At 43.3% G+C, this 22,485-nt stretch overlaps 2 protein-coding genes across 4 annotated transcripts in view; both read left to right on the plus strand.

The window, feature by feature from the left end:
- Positions 1–2,397: 2,397 nt before the first annotated feature.
- Positions 2,398–16,218, plus strand: LOC110209022 (uncharacterized). Its single transcript, XM_020987193.2, has 4 exons — positions 2,398–2,481; positions 3,778–3,868; positions 11,699–12,459; positions 15,946–16,218. Exons 1-4 carry the CDS (start codon positions 2,398–2,400, stop codon positions 16,216–16,218), a joined length of 1,209 nt encoding a protein of 402 aa, XP_020842852.1.
- Positions 16,219–16,255: 37 nt separating this feature from the next.
- The window catches only part of CDK6 (cyclin dependent kinase 6), a 269,773-nt gene continuing 263,543 nt past the window's right edge, over positions 16,256–22,485 (plus strand). Inside the window, exon 1 of one of the 3 annotated variants that reach the window (XM_020987411.1) lies at positions 16,256–16,634. In XM_020987411.1, the coding sequence (XP_020843070.1) occupies positions 16,402–16,634 (233 nt within the window). In that variant the 5' untranslated portion in view covers positions 16,256–16,401. The remainder of the gene's footprint in view (positions 16,635–22,485) is intronic. The other 2 variants (XM_020987412.1, XM_020987410.2) reach the window with 2 other exon arrangements.

Below are 22,485 nucleotides of genomic sequence, written 5' to 3' on the forward strand. Positions count from 1 at the left end.
AATTTATTTTGGGCAGGAGCTTGGTATGGTCTCTACTTGGTAGTTTTAAAAAAAAGCACTGTAAATTTCATCAGCTGTTTTTTTTTCTTTGTGCTTTTTTTTCCCTACAGTTTGCAAAACCTTTCTGTGGTTTCAGATGGTGCAGAAAGTCAGTTATATTGGGGTTTATAGAAGCAAGCAAGATTAGCTTGCTTGCCTTTGTTTCTTTCAGAAAGAGCTGCCCAGAATTGGGTCGTTTTATTCTGTTCGTGCCAGTGATACCTGTCTTGAAAATGAGTTGCTGAGACAATTCAGATCAAGTCAACAAACATTTTAAAAGCACCTACTGTGTGCAGAACACTGTGCAAAGCACTAGAGTTAGGGAGGGAAGAGGGAGTTTAGGGAAAACATGGTCCCTATCTTTGAGAAGTTCTATTTAGTTGGAGGATGTAACACGTATATACAGAACTACAATAGACACACTACTAGCAAATTGTAGGTGCACTACAGAGATGCTATGTGGGTGGTGGTGGAATAAGGTTGTTAACAATGACGGGGAGACAAGAAGATTAAGGAAAGCTTCATGATGAGAATAAAAAATAGACTGATATAAAAAACAAGATGTGACTGATCAAATTCTAAAGAGCTGCTCACCCACTTGACTCAACATTTCTCAGGATCATAAATGTAGACCTAGAAGGGAATTCAAAGGTCCATTTAGTCCAGCCAGCCCCTTCATTTTACAGATAAGGAAAATGATGCACAAGGACAATAAGGTGGTTTCCCCAAAGTCTTGTAGTGAAGGCAGGATTCAAACCCAAATCTTCTGATTCCAAATCCAGCATTCTTTCTCTTGCTCTATTATCTCTTTAAGGAGAAGAGAGCAAAGCTTTAGATGTTGAATTTCAAAATGGAGTTATCACCAGTGGGAATGAAAGTTGTTGTTTGGAATTTCATTTTTTAAACTTGTGCCAACTTTTGCCTGGGGGGATGGACACTTATACATCTTATATGTTAGCATGTATGTGTGTGTTTGTATATATCTTATATAGCATTGCCCAGTGTACTTCAGGGTCAGTTTCCCCTAAAACCCTTCAACTGGTCTGGATAATAGAAGTAAGCAATATGAAATTTAAGGAGAAAAGCGCACAAACACACACACATGCACACACTGATAGACCAAAGCTACAGTTATGTCCATTCAAATCTACAAGAAAAAGTTGGCACAAAGTTGTTGGGTTGGTTTTTTTTTTTCAAATCTAGGTCTTCATGTTACCCGTCTCTCCAGAGCATATGCACCTCACAGGGTTGTTGTGAAGTCCAAATGAAGCAACATGTGGATCAAAAACATTTAAAGGCTATGTAAATGCTAGCTGTTATTATCACCAAAAAAGGATATCTCTTTTTTTGTAATTAAAAAATTTACAAAGCAATATCCACTTTCCTCAGTTTCTGCAGTGAACTACCTTCCCAAGTCACTTTCAAAGGCTTGTGTGTTTTTCAAAAATTGATGCTCCATGAAATTGAAAGTGTGTTCAGACAGTTTAAGTATTTGAGGTCTGTCATAGGAAGGCCACAAACCTACATTTCCATGTGGTCCTCAGTTCTGGTGCTATAATATCCAACCACTTCTCAGTTTGATAAGTGCATGGCTCAGAAAGTGTGTTCATGGAAAAACAGCTACCTTACAAAGACTTTCAACATAAAAGAACCCAATTTCCTTTGTGGGTCATTCTGCTTAGATATCATTAATTGCTTTAGTGGAAAGTGGGAGTGCTTTCAACACCACAAGTCATTTATTAAGCACTTATCTGTACACAGCATTAAACAAAGTGACAGTGCAAAAAACACCCTTTAGAAGAACAGTATCGATAGACACACATTAAGGGGAGGCATATAACTGAACAAGCATTGAGATAGAATGGATAGCATTGACTTTCAGGGTTGTAGATCATACCACAGCTCCTTCCAGTTGGAAAGATGCTTTACAAACTTCCAAACCTTTTTAGGGTACTACAGATTATTTTTGTACCTGCTTGCTCAGTATACTGCTAGATCTCAGTTTGCTGAATGTACTTAGGTGTTGCTGTTGTAATTGCTCTTTCATTTTCCAAAGGGACCAGTGATACCATTCACTTGTGAGTGAATCAGATTTAAATGAGGCAGAGTTGTACAAGGTTGTCAGCCTCACTCTCTCTTGCCAAGTCACCGAAGTCTGGTGGCAAGACAAAAGTCAAGAAGACTGGGGATGCAGTGGACGATGTTGGCATCTTCGATGGATGACGTTGGCAGCTTTGATGCGTGACCAGGCTCTGAGTGCTCCACATCATGAGCTTCATCGTCCTTCATGGCCATTGGAACAAATTGTTCTCGTCCACACATTCCAGCAAGAGAAGTCTTCACATGCTTGAGGTGGACATGTCCCTACTTTACCAACAGGTTGGAAGCCTGTTGGTTACTTTCAACCTGGTTTGGCCTGTCTGCCAAGACGGTTTTACCAGGGTATGGCTGCTGCACATGCTATAGCTTCTTGCAGCCACAGGTGAGAGGTGAAAGGTGGACACCAAAGGTGGATGAGTAGCCCTGAAAAGAGCTCAGCTCAGAAAGCCCTCACACCAGAGGTGCTAGGCCTCCTGGATCATCTCATATATTTAGGTGTAGTACAGAGCAAATAGTGGAATGTTCATGGGCAATTAGCAATTGTGAGATTTTAGGTTCAAAAGAAACACTATTAAATACCAAAGAATTCACAACTTTCATAAAGGGGTGATAACTACATTGTATGGACTTGAAAGTCTACATGCTCCCAAGAGAAGCAGCATGGAGCAATGCTTGGCAAGCTGGCCCAAAGTCAGGAAGATCTGGGTTCAAGTCCCCACTCTGACCCACACTGGCCAAATGACTCAAGGAAAGTTCTTTGACTTCTCAAGACCCTGGGCAAATCTTAAAGATTAAACTGCATTGGAGGTGCCAACCTGCATTGGTATAGGGAGTTTCCTCTCCTAATGAAATCAAAGGGTTCAGTGCCTATCTTAAAAAACAGGGCATCTTCATCCTTTTAGATGTATCTAAGCACTTAGGTGGCTCAGTGGACAGAGTGTTCAACCTGGAGTCAGGAAGACTTAAATTCAAATCCAGCCTCAAACAGTTACTAGCTGTGTGATGCTGGGCAAGTCACTTAACCCTATTTGCCTCAGTTTCCTCATCTGTAAAAAGTTGGAGAAGGAAATGATAAACCACTCCTCTATCTTTGCCAAGAGACCCCAAAAGGGGTCAAGAAGAGTCATACATGACTGAACAACTGAATAAGAGTAGGCATTAGTAGTCTACAAAATCATACAACATACAGCTATAGAGGTTCTGTAATTGTACTGATTGGCTGAGCCCTGACATCCACCAAGACATTAACGAGGGAGAAAGGTGATCGCAGAAGATTCTCTCCATTGTTATGGAAGGCCATGCTTTCCTGGGAATATAATAAGTTCCTAGAATCAAAGGTAGAAGGGAACTCAGAGACCCTCTAATCCAAACAGCTCATTTTACAGAAATGAGAAAACTGAGGCCAGGCAGTGTGATGTAGTAGATAGAGCTGTCCTCAGAGCCAGGAAGACCTAGGCTGAGTTTAGCCTCTGATCCATACTGGCTGTACAACCCTGGTCAAGTCGCTTTAAGAAGCATCCTAAAATAAAAGTTGCTTAAAAGGTGCCAACCCTTTGCATTGGTTGAGGAAATTTCTTCATCCAGGGTTCCATATCCTGATGGAATCAAAGGTCTGGTCCTTACCCTCTCCCATCACAGAATCACAGAACTGAAGAGTTGGAAAAGACTTTAGGGGCCATTCAGTCTAACCCATACACAGAAGGAATCCTCACTGTAACATCCCTGACAGGTGGGCATCCGGCCCCAGATTGAAGAACTCCAAGGAAGGTGAACTTGCCCTCCAGGTAACCCATTCCACTTTTGAGCAGTTCAAATTGTCTGGGAGTTTTTTCCTGACATCGAGCCAGAACTTGACTATTTGTAACTTCTACCTGCAGATTCTGGTTCTGTCATTTGGATCAAACAAAACAAGTCTGTTCTTTTTTTCTATGTGACAGCCCTTCAAATACTTGAAGGCAAATGTCCCCAGATGTCTTCTCCTTTCCAAGCTGAACAGCTCTGGTTCCTTCAACTTATTCTCATATGATGAGGACTCAAGCCCCTTATCATCTTGGCTACTCTAGTACCTATCACAGTGCCTTGTACATAGCTGCTTAATAATTACTTTCTACACATAGGTGCTTAATAATTGCTTCTTGAATAAAGGAGTACATTTTTATATCACTTTAAGGTTCCTAAAGCACTTTACATATTTTATAATATTTGGTCATCATTTAAAAAAAAAAACCTGTGAGGCAAATGTTATAGATACTATTAGTCCCATTATACAAATGAGAAAATTGAGGCTCAGAAATGGTAAGTGACATGCCAATGATCACACAACTGGTAAGAGTCAGAGGTAGATCTTTCTGACTAGAAGTCCAGCAATCGATCCACCATGCCATGCTGCCCCATCTTCCTTCCATTACCCTAGAGAACACCTTCAGTGAACATCTATCTACCTATTTAATACCCTGCTAGATGCCATTACTCAGAGGAGAGTAGAATGAAATGACCTCCATAATTCTATATCGTGTCATTTTGACGTCTACATGGGAGCTGCCTTGTCTGAAAGAGCTGTCAAGGCATTTTCTGAATCAAATATTGGTTTAATTAATTTAATAATAAAATAATATCTAATTATTTATTGGCTAAAGTGCCTATAAAACTAATATAAGTATGCAAAAAGCCTAATGCTTCTTAGTGGATCTGGAAGTCCTGATCAAGTCTTGCCCCTGAATCGTACTGGCTGTGTGACTCTGGGCAAGTCTTTTGACTTCTCAGTGATCCAGATAACTCTCAGGTACAATGTAGGGAGCTCCATACACTGACGTCATCATGTCCTAGATCCAGTAACAACAGCAACAACAACAGCAAAAAGCACTTAAAATTAGTTTGTTATTTTAAGCTCCAAGTTCCTCTTTTTTCAAGAAAGTATTCTTCCTCTCTTAAAGCTACTTTTAAAATTGTGGCATCTATGCAGAACACATTCTGAAAATTCACATTCTGCTTGATAAATTGGCTTAAGAAAGCTAATGAAGGAAGGGGAGGGAAGAGCTCTTGCTAAAACTGGCTAACTTTTACTGAGTCTGAGTAGGATAGGACCAAATGGTGTAGATGGATTACTGGATTTGGTATTATTTGGTTTTGACTATTTCAAAGCTGTGTGTTTGGGGCCAGTAATTTGCCTCCAAGATGCTCTTTGAAGAAATGAGATGGTTTATCTGGATTCCATCCACCTCTGAGGCAGGGATTCTTAAACAGGGATCTGTAAACTGTTTTTTAAAAATTTGGTAACTGTGCTTCTCTATCATCTCTTTCCTTTGTAATTCTAGGTATTTTATTATAGCTATTTAAAAACTTTTTTCCTGAGAAGAGTTACATAGACTTCATCAGACTACCAAAGCGGTCTATGACCCTGCTAAGAGGTATATAAAATGCTTTGTCAAGGTTTAACGTAGAGCTATATTAATGTAAGCTCTCTCAATGTGTGGAACAATAATAAATGACGAATGACATCTCTATAACACTTTAAAGTTACAAGGTTCTTTTTTTATACATGATGGCAACATAGATTTCAATTTGGAAGAAATCAGGTCATCTGGTTCAACCACCTTATTTTACAGAGGAGTAAACTGAGTCCCTGAGTGGTTAAGAAATTTCCCTAAGGTTACATAGTTAAGTGTAAATGTAAACTTCTCAAGGGTGGGGATTGTGTTACTTTTGTCTTTGTGGTTCATGTACCTTGCAAACCACCTCTCACATAGTAGGTGCTTTAAAATGCTTGTCAATTGATTGGTGAAAAAAATGTGTCAGAGTTATGATATAAAGGTAGGTTTTTCTGACTCCAAGTCCAGATCTCTATTCCCTATAGGTTGCTTTGTTAGATAAAAATGATAGAGGAGAATCAATTTGACAGTAATCTGCAGAATGGATTGGAACAGGAAGGACCTGGAGTTTAGGGAAGCCAAGAAAGTTGTTGACAGTCTTTCAGCATGAGCCTAGACTATAGGTAGATGAGTGAGTAGGTGTTACATTCACCAAGGATTTGTAGAGATGCATTCCCTCAGAGTCAATGCAATGCATCTGTCTCATTTTAGCACTAAGGAAACTGAGGCTAAAATACAGAAATTCTTCCAGTCTTATAGAAGGCCCAGCTCAGGTGCTGCTTTCTCTCTGATTGTCCACACCTTGTTTGTCTCTGGAAAACTCACAGCACTCTGTACATTTCCTATGCACTTAGCATATGAGATTATATATTATTGTTACACATTTTCACATCTCTCTCCTCCTAGATTCTGAGTCCCATGAGGACAGGAACTATTGTATTCATACGAGTACCTGGCCCTTAATGAATGTTAGTCAAATTGAATCACCAGGGATGTCACTGCCAAGACTAGAATTCAGATTTTCTGTATCTCAGTTCAGAGTTCTTTCCATTGAACTACATTACCTTCTTTGGAGAGGGCAGAACAATTTGTTTGCATTATCTAATCTTTTTTGATAACATCCTTCTGAAGGATTATCACTTCGTAGACACATCTCCAATTTATGGGTATAGACACTGAATCACTGAGAGATTAAGAAACTGGCCTCTAAGGTCTGAGGAAATGTGTGAGGAAGAGCTTGGGATAAACCCAAGCCTCCAGATTCAGGAGTCAAGTACTCTGTCCTGTAGGACAGCGGTTCTTAAACTTTTGGTCTCAGGTTTGCTTTACAATCTTAAAAATTGTTGAAGACTCCAAAGAGTTTTTGTTTGTATGGCTTACATCTATTTCTATTTACCACATTAGAACTCAAAATGGATAAATTTTAAAACATTTATTTAATTCATTTAGAAATAACAATAATAAACCCATTATATGTTAATAAAAATAACATTTTTATGAAAAAATATATTCCAAAACAAAAAATTATTAAGAAGAATGGCATTGTTTTACATATTTTTGCCCTCTCTTGAATGTCTGGCTTAATAGAAGACAGTTGGATTCTCATATCTGCCTCTGCATTCAATTTGTTGTGATATGTTGTTTTGGTTGAAGGATATGAAGAAAATCTGGCCTCACAGAGATGTATAGCTGGAAAAGGGAGAAGTATTTTAATAGGCAAATAACATCTTAATATTATTATAATAATAGCTTTGACATTGTAGACCCCATGAAAGAATCTTGGTCGACCACACTTTAAGAACTGTTGCGCTAAGATTTAGCTCCTGCAGAGATAACAGCACTGTCATGTATGAGCAAGCTTCCCAAGACCAGAAAGTTATGTTGCATCAAAATTCATCACAGCTTACCTTCGGCTTTTTAAAACCATTAGGATTACTAATGCTTAAATGTTCTTTTTTCCCCTTAGTACGAGTTCACAATGTGCCTTTAGGAAAATATAGACATTTTAAAATTTAAATTACCTAAAAGAAAAAAAATTCTAAAATTTACTTAATAACTTTTTAAAGTTTTTTTTTGTTTCATGTAAATAATCATTAACTCCTACCCAGATACCTGAACCAAGTAGCAATCTGAAATCTGATTTGGCTTCAACCAAGGAAACCAGATTTCCTCAAACCACCTCCCTAAGCAAAAGCAAATAACAAGCGTGTTTAAATATTGTCCTGGCTATTCCAAAGTCATCATCAGTCGTATTTTGCACTATTTAGTAATGGTCTTTTCTGAGACAGATCAGAAACCATCTATCTACAATAATGCTGGAATTAGTGCATGTATCCCTATTAGAATTCATGAAAACTGATCACCTGATGACATAAACATAAACATATTTTGAGTGGCATCCTTAGAGATGGGGATGGGGGGAATGTGGGAATTCCAGGGGCAAAGGGTTGAATTTTGGGGGGAGGAGGGAAAAATTGCCCCCAGTTCATAGATGCAGAAACTAAGGCAGAGAGGATTGAGTGACTTTAAGAAGTTAGTTGGTTGATAGTAGAGCTTGAAAAAGAAATGGTAAAATCTTTGAATTATTGAATGCTGCCATACTCTACAAAATGGCCGAGGGGTTATATACAGTCTATGCTATCTGTGTACGAGGGAAAAATATAAAATAGGAAAATATAAATCAGAATTACATGAATATGGATACATTAGCTAGGTAATGTCATTTAATAAGACCGATTTAACTGCATAATGAGACAGATATAAATGCAGTTCCTTCTAAAAGAGGTTAGGTTGCCATGATTCTCCCTATTTAGTGTGTTCACACTCAGTCTATTGCCCCTACCACTTCATCATGGGCTTAAAACATGTGCTTAACTCATGTGTACCTTTGTGTGCCCAGCAGCTCACCAGAGACTCTCTTTCCAGGGATAAAGATTTTCTTTGTCTTTTCTTCTATCTACAATTTTATCAGCACTACCACCCTCTCCCTCAAACAAAGGGATTGGTACTTTGCATGGCTAATCTGAATTATTTATCTAAAAAAATCTCATCATATCTTTTGGTAGAACCAAAAATGGTTATGGCAATGCAACTGTGGGGTCACGTTTTAAGTAAAGATAAAATCATTACAACTTTAAAAAAAAATAATAAAAACATTGTGGCTCTATAAGATTGATATAAATTTAAAACTATCACCACCATCTTTCATAAATATGGTTTTGTGGTATTTTTCAGATTATTCAGGGTTTCCAAAGAAGTTATATAGGATCTCAAGAATTTGTTTCAAAACATGTTGAAACAACATGGTAATACTATAAAGGTATTTGGAAAAGAATATATATATATATATACATATATTCTTTAGCAAAAGGGAAAGGAAACAAGACTAGGTGTTAATCTCAAACAGGACAATTACACAATGGATATATTATGGACACACTTTAGAGTGATGATAGAATATGAAAAGAATATTCCAAAAGATAAGAAGTGTCTAAATATTTTTCTTTTTAAATTTTGAAGCCCTATTAGATTGTAGTTACTAAAGATGCTTTTTTGTTTTGTTTATCTTTTTACAGGAAATATAAAAATCCTTTGATCTTGCACTGCTCAAATAGAGTTTACCAGGTCACAGTTAACAATAAAAAGGTAAAGGACCTACAGGTCACTTTCAAATGGGTGACAAGTAAGATTATATCAAAGACTTGAAGCACAAACATGAAAAATTCAGACTTTTAAGAGAGTAGGACGACTTTACAAAGGACTTGTTTTTACATGAAATACAGAGCAACATGTCAAGACTCTATTTTGAAAAGAAGGAAATGAAAACATCATGGAAAAAAAGATGACATAACATTGTATTCTACTATCTGTTAGAAAACAGAAGCTTTTAGGTTAGTTAAAAAGGTAAAATTCACAAGAAAAAAATCATAAGTTTAAATTTTCAGGGAGCTTAGTTGAAAAAATTGACAAAATGTTTTTATTGGAACAGCACTTTTTGGAAAATATTTTTATTTTTTCAAACAGTCAACACAATAAAATATTTTTTTATAATTTAATAAAAATAACAACTGGCATTTACATGGGCTTTAAGGCGTGCAAAACATTTTATATACATTATCTTACAACAATCCTGAGAGGGATATGCTCTAATTATCCTTAGTCTCAAAGAAGACTACCATTTGTATACCAATCTTTTTTAAAATTCCATTTTAAAAGTTATTTACAAATATTTTATCTATAAATCTGTTTATCTTGCATTTTTCTAAAGCAACCTAAAAAGCAGCATATTTAAGGAAAATGAAATCCAGGAATTCTAATTTTCCAACATCACATCAATAAAATGGATTTATAACTCAGGATTTCTGATTAGGGCAATATCAAAGTACTGACATTAAGTCAGTGTTCTTGAATACTACATTGTGTTCAGTGGAAGAAGACCTTATCAAATGGAAGCCAAGTTTAGTTCATTGTTTATAAACTTCATACACATTTTGTTGTGATAACCTGTTACCTTCAGAAGATGTTATCCATAAACAAAAACATTCTGGTGTTGACTAACAGTACTTTAACTGAAAATAAGCCTCTGGGCACTTTTTTTTTTTTAAACAGGACCTAGATATAAATTAATCATAACCAAGGAACAACAACAAAAAACGGATGAATAAGGCTAAATCAACATAAAAGGTAAGCAATATGAAGGAAAGCAGACTATATAAAACCATCTGAACTGTGTGTTAAAATATATATGACTTGTTTCACTGTGATTTATGTGAGCAAGACTTCTCATAACACTCAGTTGAGGAATTTCCAGCCAAGCTTTAAATGTTGACCAATTCAGTGACAACACAGAAAGGAATTCAGCGTAGACAGGATCCCTTTCTGAAAATCTTGAAACAGTTCACAGCTCTTTTGTTATATCTCAAATTGTTTGTTTACTGAAACTGTTCTAATTGTGAGTTTGTGATCATTTCTTGACAATTGCTTCTAGTTTAAAATGCCTTCATTTGTTTTGGTTTGGTTTTTAAAAATACCAATAAGTATGATAAGCACTTGCAACTGTACGTTGTAGGCTTTAACTTTAGTTTTATGGAACAATCACAACATACGATATTTTATCCATTTCACGATGGGTCTATAAATACGGAACCTGAAGATTACCCTCTAAAATCTTCAAGGTATGTGAGACATCTCTAAAAAAGCTAGCTTGTTCATAAATTTAATTAAATTAAAAGATAACCTCTTCACAAAATTCATTTCAAATTATCAGGTTTATGTAGTAACATTTTAGCTTATTTTACACAGAATTAGTCCTCTCCCTCATTTAAAATATATTTATAAATTAGGATAATCAGTTTAGTGGAATTCAAAATGTGAAACCATGAAGATTTTTTTTAACTTAATCACCACCACTTAAACAGCTATATAGGAAGTAATCTTTTGTTAATGAAGAACAAAAATCACACTGTGCAATCAGTAGCCTGGAAAATTAAAGTTTAATTCAACAAAGCCAGATACTATTTGCAATGAGAATATTTTCAAATGCAAATCAGAGTTTTGGAGGATTAAAATTTTTCCCACAAAACCAAAAAATATGATTCTTAATTTGAATTTGAAGTGTTTCTGGAATTTCACAAATAAACGACATTTGCTTTGGGACACTTACCTATTTTCAACAAGGCACTCAATTTAAAAAATTCTTCTGTAAGATAAATCATGAAGATTTCCCCCTTAAAAATCTTTTCACCTCAATTAATTTTTAAGGTTTTCTCAGCAGGTCAGTTTTTTTTTAAAGGTTTCATATTTCTGCATTCCAAATAATGCATCTGAGTTGCAACTCATCAAATCACATTCTAGTTTTTCTTTAACTATTATCTTATATCTTTTTTTTTAAAGACTCAAGTTCAGTCTTTTAGCTTACCAGAAATGCCTTAGTGAGCCTCAGCAGCTGGTAATTACTTAATAATTGTGAACCATCCAGCCTCATCACCGAAATCGTTAACTATCAGAGTGCCTGACAGCTTCCAAAGGAAGCGAAGAAAACAAAAACAAATGTAGCTCATCCTGAAAATGAAAAGTGCTCGGACCGAAGAGTATTTTTCTCTCTGCAGGCTGTTCAAGGCAGGCACTTTAAAAAGGGGTGGGGGGACTCAGCACAGCTCTTGATTTGCCCTGATTGTGAGTTTCTGGTGCAGTGTTTACCCCCTTGGCCCCTCTGAAGGACTCTGGTTTGTTTGGGGTTCTCCCACCCCCTCCAGCCCACAACAGAGCCAGAATCCCGGCCAGCTCCAATTCCATTCCGCACGCATTTATTAAACGCCCACTTGGGCTCGGCGCGCGGCGCGGTGCTCCATCTCCCGGGCCAGGTCGCTGCCCTCGGGGAGTTTACTATCTAGTAGCTCCACCTCGGCCAGCCCACCCCAGTGGTCCCCGAGAACCTAGGCTCCGATTTCTTCCCCTTCTCCACCCCCCACCCCCCAGTGAAAGCCGGAAACTTTCATTTAGGAATTCCCCGCCCCCAGATCGGGAGTGCGGGCTGCGAGAGGGGAGCAGAGCAGAGCAGGATAGGGGGCCCCCGAAGCGGCCCGTCTGGGGCTGCCTCTCCTCCGGAAGGCTTTCATTTGCACATTCGCCTTCAGCTGCGCTCCGAGCCGGGACCCCAGACTGTGCCTCGCGTCCCCCCGCGACCCCCTCCCTTCGGCCGGGTGGGGCTCTGGGAGGGAGCCAGTCTCCTCCTTCCCCCGCCCCCGAGTGGGGCCCAGCCCCGGCCCCGGCCCCAGCCGCTGCTGCCGCCGCCGCTCCGCTGGTCTCGGCTCTCCGGGCCCCCAGCCCCCCGGCCGCGCTGTCCCTCCTGCGGCCCCGGCTGCCGGGCTACCTGCTCCGCGCGGACTGCCCGACACGTGCGGAGGGACTGACTCCCTGGACGGCCGGGGGGGAGTCGGCCGGGCCCCTCCAGGTGAGGGAGCTCTGCGAGGTGGGGGGGGGCGCGCCTGGGGAAGGGGATTCTGGGGGGGCCCTGGGAGAGGAGGGCGCGTAGCAGCCCTGGCTCGGGTTAACCCCTTCCCCTCCGGAACCCCCGAGGGTCAGGGTGAAGGACGCTTTGGAATGCAGGCTGGGGGAGGGGCGGGGGTGGTAACTTGGATGGCCGGCTGCCCTTGGCACTGGGATGAATTGCCTACTTTTACTCGCGCGGCCCGGAGGCATCCCGAACCCCAAGCGCCCCGAACCCCCACCTCCCCGCTGGGCATAAACACAAACACACTGCAGCTCCGGGGTTTTTTGGCCTCATTTGAACTTTTCCAATAGGAACTCTAAATTGACATCACACGCTCGCCAGTTAGCATTTTTAAAACCCTTGTGCATCTCCCTCAGGGGACACCCTCGTCCTGCAATACCCCCCCCAGGTATTTTTTCTCCCCCCCTTCCCCCGCGTCCTTGTGGCGCTACTAGGGGAGCTGTTAACTCCCCGCCACGTGATAATTAAACAACAGGCCCCTTGATGTCCACTCCAGCAGGCTTGCAAATGTCCTTGGACTTGTGTCCAAAACCCATCGGCGTCCATGCTTTTAGGGTGACACAAGAATATATATATATTTGCATCCGCTCCTAAGTGATGCTTCAGTTTAAAAAACAAAACCCCCAGAGTCGCACAATCCCCGCTCCCCTCCACTAAAGCCCTGGAACCCTAGCAAAAAATACGTGGCCCTGAGCTAGTGCCCCGGGGAGCGACTAACTTGGCCACGTGCATGACACATATGCTCTGTATGCATCCATGCACACGCACGTCTTTGCCGACGTCTGTGCATTTGTGCGTCGCTAGCTGTGTGTCTTTTCCCCTGACTGTGGCTCGCCTCTTGTCATTGCGCTAGCGGCGACCCTGACGGTATTTGGCAGGCTTCGGCTGAGGCACATGAAGGATTTCATTGACTGTGAAGAGAGAGAGCAGAGACAGAAAGCAGAAGGAGGCGGCTGCAGCCTTTGTAGTCGCGGAGGAATGCGGAAATGTTGAAGCACTATGTCAAACTTTTTTGAAATGGGGTCAAGTCACATTCAGCCAGCGTGGGAAAGCAAGGGAAAAAAAGTGAGGGAGGGAGGGAGAGAGAGAGAGAGAGAGAGAGAGAGAGAGAGAGAGAGAGAGAGAGAGAGAGAGAGAGAGAGAGAGAGATTGAGAGAAGGGGGGAAAAAAAAGCACCAGCTCTCCTGCTTGTCTCAGACTGAGCCTGGGCCGGCAGCAAAGAAGGGGGGCTGGGGAAGAGGGAGAGGGAAGGGAAGCCCAGAAGAAAGAAAGAAAGGGAAAGGTGAGACTAAGAGGCAGAGAGAGAGAAGTGAGGGAGAAAAAGACACTGGGGGTTAGGAGAGGATAATCCCTTCAGAGAGGCCCCCCCTAGACGGGGGAGAAGGGAGTGCTGTGCAAGGCACTAGGGAGGTAACTTTGGATTTTCAGGCATATTTTTTCCTGCGGGGGTGGGACACCTCAAGGTTTTGCCTCCGGTGACAGGAAGGATCCGAGCCCGACTGGGCAGGAGCCCGGTGGTAGAAGATGGTGTCTCAGGATGTCAGAGCCGGGACTCGGCTGCGGCTACCTGTGTGGCCCTAGACCCACAGTGGGGAGGTCCCAGTGAATCTATTTAGCGTGTTTCCAGTGATTTCGCCCTCACCATTTAAGGAAAACTTTTGAGCGACGTGTGTGAGTGTAGGGGTTTTTTTACACAGTTCTGTGACTTCTGCTCTCCATGAAGTCTATTGTGGTCGCTACTTTCATTCATTATCGCTTGTTGCTTTGTAATTAATGACCAAAGGCGAGCGGACCTGGGGTTGAACCTCTCAGGTACTTCAGAATTATCCAATTCCGAGAGGTTGCTGGGGTGAAAAATGCAGGCCCCGGAACGCAGGGGGGTTGGGGTGAAGCAGCAAGGTCAGAGTGGATGAATGGGGGTGGGGAGAGCGGGGTCTGCCCTTCTCCAGGCCCCCGCCCCCAAACTGCAGGCGGTCCCTGGGGCTGGCGCATTGTCCTCGAAACTGTAACCGGTGGAGATCTCTCCTTGGAGGCTGCCACCCCACTCCCCCGGGGTTTTCTCAGAGCTGTTCCAGCCCCGATTAGTGCATTTCCCTAAAATCTGAAGTTGCAATATTGCCGGCTACCTGGTTGGCATCTGAGACCTATGCAGGGTTTGAAGGGAAGAAGGCAAAGCTGAGGTTCCCAGGCTGGTCCGTGCCCACAGGGCACAGAGCTGCTTTGCCCCGCCCGAGGCAAAACAAACTCCACCCCACCCCCTTCCTCGAATACCTCCAGGGCTCCAAATTTCCATCTTCCTCTCCCCCCTCCCAACTCTGCACATACCTTCTGTAGTTAGAGGAAGAAAGGGTGGAAGGTGAGTGTGGGAGTTGAGGCTTGTAGGTGAGTGTGGGAGGAACCCTTTGGAAAGAATTTCAGGGAAATACATCAGGCTAATCTCCCTCTGGGATAATTGTAGAGGAGGTAATATGGAGGAGCATGCGATTCTCCCTCTGGAGAAATTCTCCCCTCTGCAGTTCCATTTGTCGAACCCCCTCCGCCACCTCCTCCTAGTAAGTGTGGGGCAGAGACTTGGGCCGGCTAGTGCAGCTTCTAGGAGGGAAATCCTCACAATCAAAAGAAAGGAATGCTGTTGCTCCCATCCTCCCTCTCGGTCTCCCCATCCCCCTCCTCAAAGAGGGGACATGGTGGAGTCCCCCAAAGTAGGGCCTGGAAGCAAAAAAAAAAACCACATTCCTCCTATGAGCCTTACCCAGACTTTATTGCACCCTCACCCCGAATTTTACCCTGCAGGGTCCTTCCCACAGCTTCACCCACTAGTACTCCAACGCTCCCACCATTTGTGGTGCCCTCCTTGCAAAAAGAAAAAAAGTTTAGCACAATATTTTAGATTTAGTAAGTGCTTAATAAATACTGGTTGACTTGACTGATTTGCAAATCCCAATCCCTGGGACAGTGCGAGGTTTTGGAAATGCACCGAAATTATATTTCGTGTCCCCGTAGTCTTATTAGTTTTGAGCCTTAATAGCTTAGAACCACAAAGGCTTTTGGGACGCCCAGAATATAAGGGTGAAGGTTAGGAGACAAGAGTGCCCCTAGACTCCCCCCTTCCCATCGGATCCCCACGGCGCCCTCCGCCCGCCTCTCGCAGAGTCTGTGTCCAAGCCGATTCACTCCTTCCCTGCGGGGGCCTCAGCCACTTCTCCGGGGAGCTCCTGGGTACAAATACAGGTCAACCTCGTGCAGGCAGAGAAAGACGGGCTGTTTCCTTACCGGCCTGAGCGCAGCCAAGTGCCCAGGGAACCCTGGAGGATTCAAGGGCAAGGTGGGCGTAGGAGGTTTGGGAGGGACCCGGGAGAGCTGCCCCCAACCCCGAGATGCTTGAAGGCACTTTCTTCTCTCCCCCCAACCCTTCCTCTCTTTTAGGTGAAATGGTTTGGGATTAAGGAGCGCTCCCCGGGGACCCCGCGATCGTCTGGACAGCAGCAGCAGCAGCAGCGCCAGGGCTGCGGGTGGGAAGCAGCTCCGGTGCCCCGAGCAGGAGCGAGAGGCGTGGGGGCTGGGGGCGCACGCGCGGGGGTGAGGGTGAGGAGTGTGTGCAGCAGCAACCCAGAGAGTGCGAGAGGGAGAGCGGAGGAGGAGGAGCAGCAGCGGGAGGAGGAGGTGGCGGCCGCCGCGTCCGTCCGGCAGCTGCGGTAGCGGCGGCGGCGGCAGAGGCAGCAGCAGCAGAGGCGGCGGCGGCGCGGCAGCAGCAGCAGCAGCAGCAGCAGCAGCAGCGGAGCCCGGGCAGCGGCGGCACGACCCGCCGTCCTCCACCGCCTCCTCCTCGTCCTCCTCCTCCGCCCGGGGCAGCACCGGCCCGGCCGCGGCGGCTGCGGCGGCATGGACAAGGACGGCCTGAGCCGGGCTGACCAGCAGTACGAGTGCGTGGCCGAGATCGGCGAGGGCGCCTACGGGAAGGTGTTCAAGGCCCGGGACCTGAAGAACGGAGGCCGTTTCGTGGCGCTCAAGCGCGTGCGGGTGCAGACCGGGGAGGAGGGCATGCCGCTCTCCACCATCCGCGAGGTGGCGGTGTTGAGGCACCTGGAGACCTTCGAGCACCCCAACGTGGTCAGGTGAGCGAGTGCCTGGCAGCCCGGGGGGCGGCGGGGGCCGCGAGGGCGACCCGCGCGGAGGCGGGAAAGGACGCGGACCCAGAGCGCTGGGTCAGACCAGGCAGGGGCCGCAGCCCGGCCTTGTGGGGCTGCCGGGGAAGATAGGCTCCCCCAAACAGTATGATCCCCATTTTACAGGTGGGGAAAGTGAGTCTCGAGTGGGTGAATCACCTCGGCCAACTTCGTGCCTTACGAATCCCCCATAAGATGGAAACTCAAGCATTATAATTTCCATTTCCAAATGGGGAAACTGAGGCTTAGAGGAAGGACTCTTGCTTGCATTCTGTTTGTGCGGCTCGCTACTGTCGGATAATTGACTCCAGAGCCTCAGGACGGCGCCCTCCCCCCATAAGACAGACCACTGAAGTATTCCATCTCTATTTTCTAGATGGGGAAACTGAGGCTTAGTGAAGGGAATCTTGCTTGGCTGTGTTGCGCAGCTGTTCCTGATAACTACCCCCTGTGCTACACTTTCCATTCGGACGGAAGCTCCTTGAGGGCAGGCATGGGGCTGTTTTGCCTTTCTTTGCGCCCTCAGCACTCTACACAGTGCCAGGCACCTAGTAAGTAAGGAATACTTGTTTCAGGGACTCATTAATAAGTAATCATTAATGCTCCTTGACTTGCCGGCCCAGCCCGGGTGTGCCCCAAATGACATCGTCCCAGTCTTGCTGGGCTGTCTTAGGGACCTGACCAAAGAAACCCTCTGGGGACCCCCACGTTTTTATTTCACTCAGTGGGGAATTTTCGAGAGATTAAAAATGAGAATGTTAGTCGAGTTGAGTCGTTGGCAGTTCTCTGTAGTTTTGCAGAAATGCTTAGGGTTTCAAGAATTTTCACCAGCCCAGTGGCTTGGCTAGTCATACCCACATTTTATCTGTGTGTGGTGTAACATTAGCTATGGGGATGCTTGAATTGTTGAAGGGTGTATGTGCCTTGCGTGTCATTTTTTACCAGAAGTATGATTACCCCCTTTGGTTAGTTAATTTACAGCTCTGTGCTAGCCTGTTATGATAATTCGCATCTCAATTCTAGGCTCCCCCGACCAGTTTTTTGGGGAGATTTAATGTTTCTAGATTCTGAATAATTTACCATCCAGCACTGCTTTTTTGGGAAGGATTGTGTGTGGATGAAGAGGAAGCCTTCCTAAGATCTCCGTGGCTTCTTTAGCATCTTTCCCAGCTGGTAACTCTATAGAGGATAGTATGTTGATAAATACAGCCAGATATCTTCATGGGGATTCTAGCAGTCGTTGTAAGGGGAAGTTTCCTATCAGTCAGTTAGACCTAGTTCTCCAGCAGTGGGGTGGGCCACCCTGGAGAGATTGTCCCCTCCAGCCCCCCTTACTTGAAGTGTACAAGTAAAGTCTGTATAACCGTTTGTCCTAAGTTTAGGAAGATTTCCTGGGCAGATAATAGGTTGGACTGAACATAGCATAGAATCCTAGTTTTTAGAGCTTCGAGGTGTCGTGGAAACAGGCCCCCAAAGTTTAAGGGACTTAGCCGAGGTCACAGGGCTGAGATGTGAAACCAAATCCTCCTACTCCAAATCTTGTACTTTTCCTACTCTCTTTGTAGTGCCCTCCTAGACGCCCTCTCCTCCCTGACAACAGAACTGTACTTTCTCTGCTGAAAATTTCCCTAAACTCTTGGGCTAGATTCCTTTCCCTCAATCACACCCTACCTTGAATTGTAAAATTGTCTGTTTTGAGTCTATCCCTTCACCCAGAAGAAGGCTAGCTTCCTTGCTGTAATCCGATCATTTTCTTTTTACTAAACAGGCTCCCTGAGGGCAGGGATTAAGGTGTTTTTTTTTCTTTTCTGTTTGGGTTGCAAGCTCCCCGAGGGCAGGAATTGAGCCATTTTCTAACTTTGGGTCTCTAGCACCTGGTGGATTCAGCAGCTTAATGAATACTTATTGGACTGAATTGAATTGATAACCCAGTTAACCCTCTAGCTATTTATTTTGACTCGACCTTTTGGAGGGTTTTCCTGGCAAAGATAGTGGAGTAGTTGGCCATTTCCTTCTGCAGCTGACTTTGCCGAGAGGAAACTGAGGCAAACAGGGTTAAATGACTTGTCCAGGGTCACAAATCTGAGGCTAGATTTGAACTGAGGTCTTCCTGACTGGAGGCCAGGGCACTCTATCCACTTGGCTGCCTAGTGCCCTCTTCAGCTCCTGGTATTGTGTAGTAAAGGGAATTCTAGAGTAGGAGTCCAAGCACATAAGCTTTACCCCTGGTTCTGGAACAAGTTCGAATTAGTTCATCTTCCTAATTAGCCCTCAGTTTCCTCATCTGCGGAATGATCACCAGTGCTAGATCTCTGTCCTAGGTCCCTTTGATTTCTTGCTTTAGAGACTTAAGTTCAGAGCCTTACTCACTTGAAAGCGGGATCTCCTATCAGAATTTGCTGGCATTTGGAATTATACTTTCTCCCTTCATCACTTTAGAGGGTGTTTGTAATGTTAATTCATAGCTGTAGATACCTCTCCAAGGAAAAAATACATCCCTTCCAGATAAAATGAGTATCTTTCAAGGCAAATCCCTTATAACATAGAAACGTGAAACTCAGTGGCCAAGAACAAATACCTCTCAGGTCCCTCACTGAAATATTATCTCAAAAGACTCCTTGAAGACTTAATGAAAATCCCTTTAAAAAAAAAAAAAGAACGGTCATTTCCTTTTAGGTGAACCCTGTGTCCCAGTAATAGTGAAAAGGTGAGACGTTGCTGAGAGACATAATTGAATTCATTTATTGATACAGCCCTTACCTGAGATCACGGGGACCACCAAAACTTGGTCTCTGCAGTTTAAAAATGAACAAACAATATCAAGATTTGTTCTTTAAAAAAGTTTCGTTCTAACCTAAATTTTGTAAGCTTAATTGTCCTTGAAAACCTCTTTTTCCCATTCAGTTCAACTTAACAGAACAGTCATTTAGTAAACACATCTGGCCTGGCGCTTTTCTAGATACGGTGGGGTGCCAAGGCAGAAATGATTCAGACCTTCACAGGTCCTGTCCATTTAGGAGACTATGTGTATCTTGAGATGGGGAGGCATGGGGGGGGGGGGAGCCTATTTAGTAACTATTGCAATGAAAATGTGTGTGAGAGGGTTAGGGTGATAGTGTTTTCTTACACTGACTGGTTGACATCACATCAGTGCGCCACCATCTTGTTCTCTTGGAAATGGGAAAAAAAACAAGGCACAGAATGGGATTGTGGTTTTTCTATCCACAATTGGTAGAAATCCATAGCTCAGTGATGTTGCATTGCTTGGGAAAGGGGGATAGAGGGGGCGTTCCTGTTGTTGTCTCCATGGCTACCTCAGCAACTTTCCCTGCTGGTCAGTTTATGGATCTGTGGATGATATTATGTAAATAAGAACCGCTAACTATGTCTGTAAGAATTCGAACAATTTAAGATGAGTCATCAAAGCGGAGACCCAAGAATGACCTTTGAAATACCAAATCCCATATTCACCCTGGGAATCCAAGTGTCTACACAGTCTTTATGGGGAAGTTTCAGCTTGTCTCCCTATATACCCTGCATGATTTGTGTGTTGTTTTGCAGTAAGACCGGGGAGGGGATATGTCTAGTTTAAAGGGTGCAGCAAGGAAAAAGAAATAGACTAATGAAATGATGGATACCTTTGTAAAGTATGCCACTTAGTAGAACTATTGTAAAGGCTATGGTATTTGAGAAGATGAGGAGGAAAGCCGTGGATCAAGAGGAGGGGATATCTTAGGAAAATGGGATTTGATTAAAAGGCTGCATGGTTTTTGTGTTTGTGGTTTTTTTTTATCTTACCCCTAACAAAAAAAAACCCTCTATTTTGCTATACTTCTGTTCTCTTTCATTTATATTGAAAAAAACTGAATGGACTATGAACGGGACATAAAGAGGGACAGATTCTTATTGATTGTCATCTCTGGAACAGACTTCATCCCAAGTTTTTACCCCCAAAAGACTAAAACAGCCATAATCCTGTGCTACTTTGAAGGAGAAAGACTCCCCACAGAATTTGATTCATTTATTCATTCATTCTCATTTGCTAACTTCCCACTCTGTACTGGACAGTGTGCTGAGCTCAGGGGGCAGATGCCCAGTGGTCCTCCTTTTGATCTACTCTACCATCCATGTGTCCTATTTTAGGTAAATAATGGCACAGATGTATTTAAAGTGCTATTCTTCCTATGGAGAAGTGATTCTGTGAGCCCCATGGAAGAGTGGGAAGTGGCATACAGCGAGGACTTTGAATTGTTTTTCTAGCATCAGGTGATGGATTTATGCTGAGCCATCCCAGAGATTCTTGGGATCCGTGAATGGGTCCTTTACTTACATTATTCTGAATGTGCTAGGACAAGTCTCAGGATGCTCCTGTGTGTAATTTCTGGTGGACATTCATCTGAACTAAAAACAAAGGCAACTGCTACCTATTCAAGGAGATTAGGTGGAACCCTTGAGCCTGTTGGAAATTTCCCAATAAATCTCTTAGTTGGCAAGACATCTATCTACTTCTGAATTAAAACAACACTGCAGGATTTGGCATCCAATTTTTCAGAAAAGAATCTCTCTCAACAACAGACAACTTAGTTGTTGATGGCATCTCATTACTCCCCAACCTATCCTCTTTTTCCTGACTCCCTTTCTATTTCCAGTTTTTTCTCTTGGTTGTTATTTGGGGTTTTTTTTCCCCCTGCCTTTGTCTTAGGTCATTGTTGGAAGCCATGGGCATTGCTAGGCCTCACTGAGAGTTCAGGGCTTTAGAGATTGATGAATAGGAGTCATCCAGGAAAGAGATCAAGGAAAGATTATACTCCTCATTCCCCCAAGGGTAGTTTCTGTGAGAACCTGGAGCAAAAAAACTCTTTATTTTTGCTACATTGTTCAGTCCCTTATCACCTCTCCCTTGGCCTGTTACAATAGCTCGCTAATTGGCATCCCTGCCTCTAGCCTCTCTCCTTTGCAATCCATCTTCCTCACAGCTGGAAGAGTGATTTTCCTAAATCAGAGGTCTGACCATGTCATTCCCCTCCTCAATAAACTGCAGGGGCTCCCTATTAATTCTAGGAAGAAATGCAAATTCCTTTGCCATTTAAAGTCCCCGGACAGCCTGGCCTCAGCCCACCTTTCTAGCCTTTGTCTCTAGTACTCTCTACGTGCGCTCTGTGGTCTGGAGAAATTCACCTTTTTTCTTTAATTTTATTTGTATTTCGAGCAACTGTCACAATGGTTGATATAGAGTAGGTACTTAATAAACGCTTACTTTTTTAATTGATTGGTGAGACCAATCTGGTCTCAGGGCCTTTGCACAGTCTATAGGTAGCCTGCATCCTCTTTATTTCTATCTCCCAGACTTCCTAGTTTCCTTCAAAGTTCATCTCAAGATCCACCTTCTATAAAAGCCTTTCCTCACCCTGCACCGTCCCTCCCCGGGGTAGTGACTTCCCTACCCCAAAAAAATTTGCTTTGTAGCCATCTTATATATATTTTGTTTCGAGTTCTATATAAACATGTTCTGTTATCTAATGGAATGTAAAGGCTTGGAGGTCAGGGACAGTTTCGTTCTTGCTTTATGTACCCAAAGTTTATAACAGAGCCTGGCATATAGTACATGCCTAGTAAATGCATGTACGGGATAGTCAAAGAGAGAACTGTGTCTAGTTATATAGAATCAGTATGACAGTTTGGAGATAAATAATATCATACCTAGAACTTATATATAGAGTGCTTTAAGATTTTCTGTTTATTATTATCTCACTTTAACCTATAAGATAAAAAGTGTAAGTATTGAGATCCCCATTTCGCA

Source organism: Phascolarctos cinereus, unplaced genomic scaffold (genome assembly GCF_003287225.1).
Source record: "Phascolarctos cinereus isolate Bilbo 61053 unplaced genomic scaffold, phaCin_HiC Scaffold_1;HRSCAF=81, whole genome shotgun sequence".
In the NCBI taxonomy this organism is placed as follows: Eukaryota; Metazoa; Chordata; class Mammalia; order Diprotodontia; family Phascolarctidae; genus Phascolarctos; species Phascolarctos cinereus.

Excerpts from the sequence above, each read along its gene's own strand:
- LOC110209022 (XM_020987193.2), top strand. The coding sequence starts at position 2,398 with ATGTCCCTACTTTACCAACAGGTTGGAAGCCTGTTGGTTACTTTCAAC. Across the intron at positions 3,869-11,698 it reads CACTGTAACATCCCTGACAG|TGTTTACCCCCTTGGCCCCT; the intron begins GTGGGCATCCGG and ends TTTCTGGTGCAG. Across the intron at positions 12,460-15,945 it reads AGTCGGCCGGGCCCCTCCAG|GTGAAATGGTTTGGGATTAA; the intron begins GTGAGGGAGCTC and ends CCTCTCTTTTAG.